Genomic DNA, 9,860 nt, shown 5'->3' with positions numbered 1-9,860 from the left:
GCAGATGACACCAAGATTGGTGGCATTGTGGACAGTTAGGAAGGACATGAAATGATGCAGCGTTATGTAGATTAACTGGAACTTTGGGTGGAGAAATGGCAAATCATATTTAGTCCAGATAAATGTAGGGTGATGCATTTTGGGAGGTGTTGTTCTCCAACTTTGTCCTGAGCTTCACTGGAGCACTGCAGTAAGCCTGAGACCAAGATGTTGGCCATGTGACAAGGTGGTATGTTAAAGGTGCAGTCAGAATTGGATACCTGAACAAACCAAACTCCTCCCCCACACCCCCAACCCGACCTTCCAGCTTCAGAAAATCCTGAAGTTCAAAACACTTCCAGTAATGAAAATACTTCTGAGGGTGCATAACTCCGAGGTTTAGATGTGATATTTCGATAGTATGAGATCCGATGATGAAACGCGGCTGGTCAGAGTTAAGCGTATGAAACAGAATAAATCAGTCACGGGCTCAAGCATGGAGTACATTTGTTCATTAATATCTAGCTTTTCTCTTTAATATCTCTTTTCACTCTTACAGTTAACTTCCTGGGAATTGTGATCCTGTCTCGTGGAAAGTGTGGCCTCTCGACTTGCACAGCTCGTTACCTGGTGGCCATGGCAACAGCAGATCTATTGGTCATTGTCACTGAGGTCATATTGTGGCGTATCAATTATTATTATTTCCCAGGGTCATTCCTTGAGCTTACACCTGTGTGCAGTGTTAACGATGTCTTGCTCCGAGCAGCCACAGACTGTTCTGTCTGGTTCACTGTCACTTTCTCCTTTGATCGATTTGTGGCCATTTGCTGTCAGAAGTTAAAAACAAAATACTGCACGAAGAAAACTTCAGCTGCGTTTCTAGCAGCAACCACTATTCTGTCTTGTTTAAAAAACACCCCTCAGTACTTTACATATCAACCATGGGTTATAATCAACAATGTACCAAGGCTCTGTTATCGAAAGCCAGTCTATTATACTGAACCTGGATGGGTAGCATTTTCCTGGCTTGACAGGATCTTAACACCATTGCTTCCATTCTCTTTAATTTTGTTGCTCAATGCTCTGACAGTCAGGCACATTCTAGTCGCCAGTCGTGTCCGCAAAGGACTGAGGGGTCAGAGCACGAGAGAGAGTCCCAGTGATCCGGAAATGGAGAGCCGAAGAAAGTCTGTGATTTTACTCTTCACCATATCTGGCACCTTCATAGTTCTGTGGTTGGTGTATGTTATAGAGTTCATATATTATAACGTAAAAGGAATAAATCCCTGGGAGTACAGTGATTCCGAATACGTATTTCGGGAAGTTGGGTGGATGTTGAGGAATTTAAGTTGCTGCACAAATACATTTATTTATGGTGTGACGCAGTCCAAGTTCAGAGAGCAAGTTTGGTGTGTAGTGAAATATCCAATCACATCAGTTCCTAAATTAATGAATAAAGAAAGTACTTAGTGAAGGTCAGGTGAAAACCATCCAATCCGGGAACTCTGCCCTGTATCTGACACTTGTCCTCAATAAATCAAGAAGCTCCATCCAATGACTATCTGCCACCTCAAATATTCAGGTCCTTTCACACAATTAATAGAAAAATCAACACCCAATCATATTGCTTCATTTAATGCTTAACTGCCCAGGTTCAGTGACAGACACTTGCTTCAGTCAATACCGCTACCCGAGCCCTGTAATAGGCAGCTACCTCAATCAATCAGGCTCCCCTCTCTGTGGCATGGTGATTGAACCAACCAGACTGGAAAGTTTCTGATGGACTGTGGAAGCCCACAAAGGGATGTATCAAAATTGGGACAGACATCGACAGCACATTTGAAGCTGTGCATTGTTGGATTGGAATTTGGGAACATAGGAACAGAATCGGGCCACTCAGCCCATTGAATCTGGAGCACAGTTCGATACGATCGCGGCTGATCTTGTACCTCAACACCATATCCCTGCTTTCTCTCTAAACCCCTTGATGCTCTTAATATATAAAAATATATCAACCTCTTCCTTGATCGTACTAAATGCTCCATTACTCACAGATCTCTGTGGTGGAGAATTCTACATGTTGACAATCTCTTCAGTGAACAAATAATTCCTCATCTCTGTCCAAGATGATCTGTCCCGTATTCTGAGACTGTGTCCCCTCGTTCTAGACTCCCCAACCAAGGGAAACATCTCTTAATCTGATATGCCTAGCCCTGTCAGAATTTCATACATTTCAATAAAATGTCTTTTCACAGTCTGAACTGTAGTAAATACAGGCCAAGTCGAACCAACCTCTCCTCATGGAACAGTCTTTCCATCCCAGTCCCAACGTAATGAACCTCTGCTGAACTTCCCATCAGTCATTGTGTCCTTTCTTCGACAGCAACATCAGAGCTGCAAACAATACTTCAAGTGTGGTCTCACCAAAGCCTTGCATCACAACATTCATACATCCTGATTTCTGTACTCAAAACCTTTTGCAATGGGTCAATGCACCATTTGCCTTCAAATTGTTTGTTACACCTGCCTGTCTACTTCCATTGATTCGTGAACAAGGTCATCTAAATCCCTTTCTACAACCACATTCCTCAAAACATCATAATTTATGCAATGCTCTGACTTTCTTTTTTTCAGTCTTAAGTGTAAAACTTCACTTTTATCCGCATTATTACTGCACCTGTCACGTGCTTACTCACTCACTCAAATATTCTTCATTGGCCTGAAGCCTTCTTACAACTCACAATAAAAGCTTAATTTGTTTCGTTGGCCAACTTGGAAATATTGTATTTGTTTCTGTCCTCTATGTTGTTAATAAATATGATGAAGAGATGGGGCACAAGCTATTACGTTAGTCAACGCCTGCCATCTGGAGAAAAGAGCTATTTCTTCTCATTGTCTGTGTCTGGTCTGACAGCCAATTTTCTATCCATGTCAATATATTACTATCCAATCCATGCAAATAAATTTGTCCACTAGGTTCTAATATGGAACTCTATCAAAAGCCTATTCATCCATTCAATCCACTGTTCCACTCTCCTCTATTCTGTAAGCTGTATCCTCAAAAACAATCTCCATACTGACTTTGTCTAACCCTTTTAATGCTTACCAAATGGGTATTTTTTTATATATATAAACCACATCCTCATGCCTTTCCCACCACTGATGTTAGGCCAAACAGTCTATAATTCTGAGTTTATTGTTTTCCCTGTCCCAATTTCCAGATAGTGGGGTTACATTTGCCACACTCCAATCTGTAGTAACTGCTCCAAAGTGTACAGAATTTTGGAAGGTGATCACTGGTATCCGTTGTTTTCAAGGCTACTTCCTTTAGCACTCTAGTGTTGGCATCATCAGCCCCTGGTGATCTGTCAATCTTTAACTCCATTAATTTCCCCAAAATCTTTTGTTTACTGAACTGAGTTTCTTCAATTCCACACTGTCACTAGACTATGGGCTCTACAACATTTCTGGGAGGTTATTTATGAAGAGAGAACCAAATGTTTACTTCTTCCAAATGTTTATTTCCTTTGTCCCCTCCCATTGCAATTTCCCCGTTTCTGATTTTAATGAATTCACATTTGCCGTCACTAAACTTTTCTTCACATATCCTCAGAAAATTTTAAAGTCAGTTTTTTCATATTCCCTGAACTCTCGTTCTTGCGTTACATTTTTCGTGTCTTGACCAATCTTTTTGTCTTCTTTTTCTGAATTCTGAATTGCTTCCAGAGCTCAGGTTTGTTTTTTGTTTTTTTCTAGCCGTTTTATCTATCTCCTCTTTGCATCTAATAGTATTCCTAACTTCTTTTGCAAGCCATAATTTTTTTTTAAACTTCAACATATGCTCTATTCGTAAAAAATCTTCATGTACATACGATGGCACAAGCCGTTTGGTTCTGTACAATAACATATGAAGTAACAAACATTGGAGTTCGACTCTATCCAGCAAACAAATCAAAGGTATTTCTTATTTGTACAAGATTATATGTACGTGCATTTGAAGAATCGGGATGGTCTGATAACTGTACGGACCCCCATTTAACTTCAGCACAAGGACCTTAGACATTGGTCTACCCTTATTCTGCCTTGGTAGCGGCTGACCAGGCTTTACTGCACCCCTGAGCATGTAGTCCTAAACCTTGGAACGTGCCAGTCGACAACACTAGCTCGAAGTTCAACACCTTGCTCTGGAAACCAATCAATCTTGGACATAGCAAACAGCGTCTTTCAGCGAGTTGTTGGTCCTCCAGGCATTGTCAATGTTTGCTTGGCATGCATCCCAGGGAACAGACCGCACAGGACAGAGTCCTGCATCACAGATCTGCACAGAATGAGCTTCGACAAAACAAAAACCATTGTAGCTTTCTCCAGACTTCCTTTGCACAGGCACATTCCAGCATGAGATGTCTGGCAGTCTCTACACTCACACAGCCACTTTGAGGGCAGCATGAGGTGGCACAAAGAGTCTGGGTGTGTGTGAAGGATCTCACAAGTAGTGCCCTTCTCACCACCTGCCAAGTAATATATCAGTGCTTGTTGGAAAGTTCTGGAGCTGATGCATTCTACCAAATGACGTTGACACTTTGCTGTTTTATTGCTGTGCCATGGATGAATGAGTAATTTTTACACTTCTTGTGTATATTTCTTACATATTAGCCAATGCCTATCCACTAACAACCCTTTTAGAAGGATTGCCCATCCGTCGTTGCCAACTTATGCATCAATTCCTCCTTGTTGTCTTTACTTAGATTCAGGAGCCTGGTTTCAGGTTTAATTTCTTCACTGTCCATCTGAATAGACAATTCTACCATTTTCTGATCACTTTTCCCAATGTATCCCACACAATAAGATTAATCAATCCTATATCATTGCAAATAACCAATCCAGACTATCCTGCTCTGCAGGTTCCTCCTCAACATGTTGGTCTAAAATGACATCACTTATAGACTTCAGGAAATTGTCCTCCATGGTATTATAGCCAGTTTAGTTTGTCCAACTGATGTGTAGATTAAAGTCAGCCATGATTGCAGCTCTATCCTGTATATATCCTGTTAAATGCCTTCCCGTATGTCTCCAATACTGTTTGGAGTCTTCTTGACAAACCCCATCAGTATTTACTGCTTCTTGGTATTTCGTAGCTCCACCCATACATTTTGTACTTATTTCAAGCGCATTGACAGAGGAGAAGAGGGAAAAAGGAGTCTGCTGGGCTCAGATAGTGCAAGAGGGACAGGTGAAGGTTGCAGGGACCAAGGTAGAAAGAAGTGAAGGCACTTTTTTAAAGTGGGGAAAGGCCTTGGAATTCTGAAGCAGAAAGTGTCTTCAGAGTCTCAGTTCAGTACCCTCTTAAGGTTAACGTGCAGCGTTCAGCTGGCATCAGGAAGGCACATGCAATGTTAGCATGTATTAAAAGAGGGCTAGGACATACTGCTGAAACTGTATAAGGTCTGGACAGGCTGTATTTGGAATATTGTGAGCAGTTGTGGAATCCATTTATACAGAAGAATGTGCTGGCTTTGGAGGAGGTCCAGAGAGGTTTACAAGAAGGAGCCCAGGGATAAAGTACTTGTCACATGAGGAGCTATTGACAACTCTGGGTCTGCACTGATTGGATTTAGAAGGATAAAGGGGGAATACTGGGAGGCCTGGATAGACTGGACATGGACAAGATGTTTCCAATGGTAGGAGAGACGAGGATCAGAAAACACAGCCTCAGAGAAGAAAAGGATAACACTTTATTGTTTACAATAAGTAAGAATTTCTTCAACCAGAGGGAGGTGAATCTGTGGATTCCATTGCCGGAGAAGGCTGTGGAATCCAAGTCACTGAGTCCACTTAAGACGGAGATAGATAGGTAAAAATCATAAAAGTGTGGATGCTGTGAATCAGAAACAAAAGCGGAGGTTGCTGGAAATGGTCAGCAACTCTGGCAGCACCTGCAGAGTGAAATCACAGTTAATGTTTTGGATCGAGTGACATTTCCTCCGGATGGTTCTAAGGAAGAGATAGATAGGTTCTTAATTGATAATAGGATAAAGGTTTATGGGAAGAAGGCAGAAGAATTGGGTTTTCAAACTTATCAACATATTAAGTTTTACTTTTTACCTTACTTGAGAATGGACGTACTGGCACTGGAATGGGTGGCTTATGAAGAGAGATTGAGTAGGCTGGGACTACACTCACTGGAATTTAGAAGAAATGGGGCCGGGGGTGTATGTTAAGGCAACATTTAAAATTATGAATGGAATAGATAAGATAGAAGCAGGCAAATTGTTTCCACTGGTATTTCCACCGGGGCATAGCCTCAGAGTAAGCGGAGCAGATTTAGGAGAAACTTTTTCATGAATGGATTGTGAATCTGTGGTATTCCCTGCCCAGTGAAGCAGCTGAGGCTACATTGTTGCATTTCTTTCAAGTCAAAGGTAAATAGATTTTTGAATGCTAAAGGAATTAAGGATTGTGGTGAGTGGGAAGGTAAGTGGAACTGAGTCCATGAGAAGATGAGCCATGATTTCATTGTACGGTGCAATAGGGCTTGAGGGGACAGATGGACTTCTTTTTTTTTATGTTCTTATAATAGAATGTTGGAACAGACTTGATGGAGCAAATATTCTAAGTCTGCTACGATATCCAATGGACAGAAGATGGAAAACAAGGAGGAGAGAGGGAGGCTGCAAGGATAGAAACAAGGGATTGCGTGTCAGGGAAGAATGAAGGAAGCAGAAAGGGCTGGAGAAGGTTGAGAGGTCATGGAAAAGAGAAGCCGGGATCACTGGTATTCAGTGAGGAAATTAATCCTTGAAATTTTGTAAGACAGCATTTGTTCCAAAGATACAATATAGGGCTTGGCAGGGGAATGCCTGTTTGTCTGATAAACGCTGGATCAATTGTTAAAGTTAAATTTGAGATTGAGACCTGGAATGTGGTAACAAGGGCATAACTGCCTGATTTATATCTTCCGGCTTTGCATATATTCAATTTAAATGCATTCACCATGATCCCACGCTGTAGAAAATGTGTTTAGGATGATGGCTTTCTGTGTGTAGAAATGTGCCTGTGAGTTTTGAAGAAAGAATAATAAATTGCTGCATGCTAACATCTATGCTCTTGCATCAATTCAGTGCTGCAAGATGCAATACATTGGTCCTCTAATGTGCGTTGTCACTTCAAGTTCTTGGACTTGAATAGGCGAAGATATTAATGTATTCTTCTCGTCTGTTTCTGTCCAAATACATCACATGTAATCACAAATTTAAAAAGTTGACGTTTCAACAGCATCTGTATCATTAAATGCATATGCTATTGAGGATCTCCTGAAAATCAAAACTAGCTCTCTAAAAGGAATCCTGTTATAATGACATACAGTCTTAAAGCTGTATAGCACAGAAATAGACCCTTCAGTACAGTTGGCCCATGCAACCAGATATTACAAATTAATCTAGTCCCATATGACAGTATTTGGCCCATATCTTCTAAAACAGTCCTAATCAGGTACACATGCTGATGCCTTTGAAATTTTGCAACTGTATCAGCCTCCAACACTTCATTGGCAGCTCATTCCATACACGCACTACCCTTTGCATGAAAAATTTCCTGCTTCGGTATCTTTTATGTCTTTCCTCTCTCACCTTAAGCCTTTTCCCTCTTGTTTTGAACTCCCCTACCCTGGGAAAAAGACCTCGGCCTTTTCTATGCCTCTCATGATTATATAAACGTCTATAAGGCAACATCCTTATAAAACTCTCTTGCACCCTTTCAAGTTTAACAATGTATTTCCTACAGAAGGGAGACTGGAATTGTATGCAGTGTTCCAAATGTTGCCTAACCAATGTCCTGCACAACCACATCCCAACTCCTATACTCAATGCACTGATCAATAAAGGTTAGTGCATCAAACGCCTTCTTCAAAAGTCTATATACCTCCAACTTCATGAGGAACTACGAATCTTTACCCCAAGATCTCTTTGTTTGACAACATTCTCCAGGACCATACCATTAAGTGTATATGTCCTGCCCTGATTTGCCACACCAAAATGCAACACATCATACTTATCTAAATTAAAGTCCATCTGCCAATCCTCGGCCCATCTAATCAAGTTCCCGTTGTACTCTGAGGTAACCTTCACTGTCCACACAACACCAATTTCGGTGTCACCCGCAAACATAAAAATTAGTCCTCTTATAATCGAATCCAAATCATTTTTATAAACGAGAAAAGGTACTCCCCGAATCTGGGAGGCATGTGAGAGAAGTGTTTGACACTGAAGTTGATCTTTATGGATCCTGAACTTGTTTCTGCTGCGTTTCTTTTTCAGCCACAAGTATTCTACTTCACGTGACCAGCATCGCCTTCCTGTTAACTCAGTGATATCACAGGTTCCCAGCTCTCTGACAGGTTTGATTAAATATTCTGCAACAATGACAGCATGTCTCCCCAGCAGGGGAGCAATCCCTGTCCTATTAAAATGAAACCCAAGTTTCCAATGTTCTCAGATCACACCAGCCCCAGAAACTGCACCAAAAATTGAGACATGTAAAGCCCTCCATCCTGATGTCAGTATTGACAACCAGATGTTCATCGCCCTCATGAGCACATGGGCTAATCCAGCCAGCAGCTTTTCAGTATCTTGCCGGATACCCTAAATTTTAGTTTCAGAAGCTCATCTCTCTTTCTCCCTATTGTGATGATAATGAGGTCAGCAAGCTGCAGAGCACAGAATATGAGTTCCTTGTTATTCTGGCCCAGTCAGGGAGACCTGGCTGATGTAAAAAGGTGAATATCAGGCATATTGAGATGCTGATTACCTGCCTCAATGAGAGGTTATTGTCAAACCCTATGCATTTATAAATAAAAGGTGACTGGTGATGGGATCACGGCTGCTGAAGAGATATTTCACTCCCACACAATGTTCATGCTAATCTGAATCGGGACCACTGGGTCTTCACTTTCCACAGTTCCCCGTCCTTGATCCAACACCACGCCCAACCCCCCACAACCACCACCATCACCAAATGTCCTGAAACTGTTCTGTGACGTCCGTGACCCTGGCATTGTTGAAACAAGATACCATTCTGGGCTCAGTCAAGTCAGGACTGATGATCCAAAAGGAGTCAGTCAGTCAGCCATTTTAGGCTTGTCCACTGTCGCCGTTTGATGTTAGCACAGCTCAATGTCGAATTTATAAGCAGCTAAAAACAAGAAAGACTGTGGACTTGGGTGCTCAGGCCCACTTGAGTACAGCATAGTTTCACCAGCATAACAGCTGGACAGCTAATCATCAGGGAGAGAAGTGACACGAACACTGGGTGGTTCTCCTGAACTTTGGAAAGAGCTGAGAGGAGAAAAGTTTGTCAAGAGAATAATGGAAACCGCTGACATGAATGGACAGAAAGACTTTCCTGCTTTTCGGTCTTGGACTAGGATCATCATCACTAAATGTAGCATTGGTTTGAAATCCTTTCAAGAGTAAATCGAAGGAACAAAGCCTCATGTTTCTCTATATTATGTTTCACTATTTCTTACTCACTTACTCACTGAACTTGTCCTTCCCCTTTCCAGCGTTTCTTCGTCCACCTTGTATTTTACTGCCTCACCCAGCACTGTGTTATTAGTAAACTTTGCACATGATCCATCATCTCAGTCATTGAGAGGCATTATAGACAGCTGTGTCTCGAGTAATGGTTCTTGTGGGAAACTCTAATATTAGCCTGACAAACCGAAATGACATCTTTATTTTCACTTTCTGTTTTCCTCCTTTATTGGTCCTCACACAAAGTCCCATTTCTCCATCACTATCTGGGTTCTCCGACAAAATTAATTATCTCCCGCGTAAAGAATGCCGACATTTGACAATTCTGCATCTTTGTATGTCAGTTCCCACCCT

At 41.6% G+C, this 9,860-nt stretch overlaps 1 protein-coding gene across 1 annotated transcript; it reads left to right on the top strand.

Annotated features, from left to right (window-relative positions):
- Positions 1-400: 400 nt before the first annotated feature.
- On the top strand, positions 401-1,449 carry LOC125488004 (probable G-protein coupled receptor 139). Its single transcript, XM_048620748.1, has 2 exons — positions 401-440; positions 539-1,449. Exons 1-2 carry the CDS (start codon positions 401-403, stop codon positions 1,447-1,449), a joined length of 951 nt encoding a protein of 316 aa, XP_048476705.1.
- Positions 1,450-9,860: the final 8,411 nt, after the last annotated feature.

Source organism: Rhincodon typus, chromosome 48 (assembly GCF_021869965.1).
Source record: "Rhincodon typus isolate 14 chromosome 48, sRhiTyp1.1, whole genome shotgun sequence".
Lineage (NCBI taxonomy): Eukaryota > Metazoa > Chordata > Chondrichthyes > Orectolobiformes > Rhincodontidae > Rhincodon > Rhincodon typus.
Note: the sequence above shows the minus strand (reverse complement) of the source record. Positions and strands in the feature narration are given on the sequence as shown.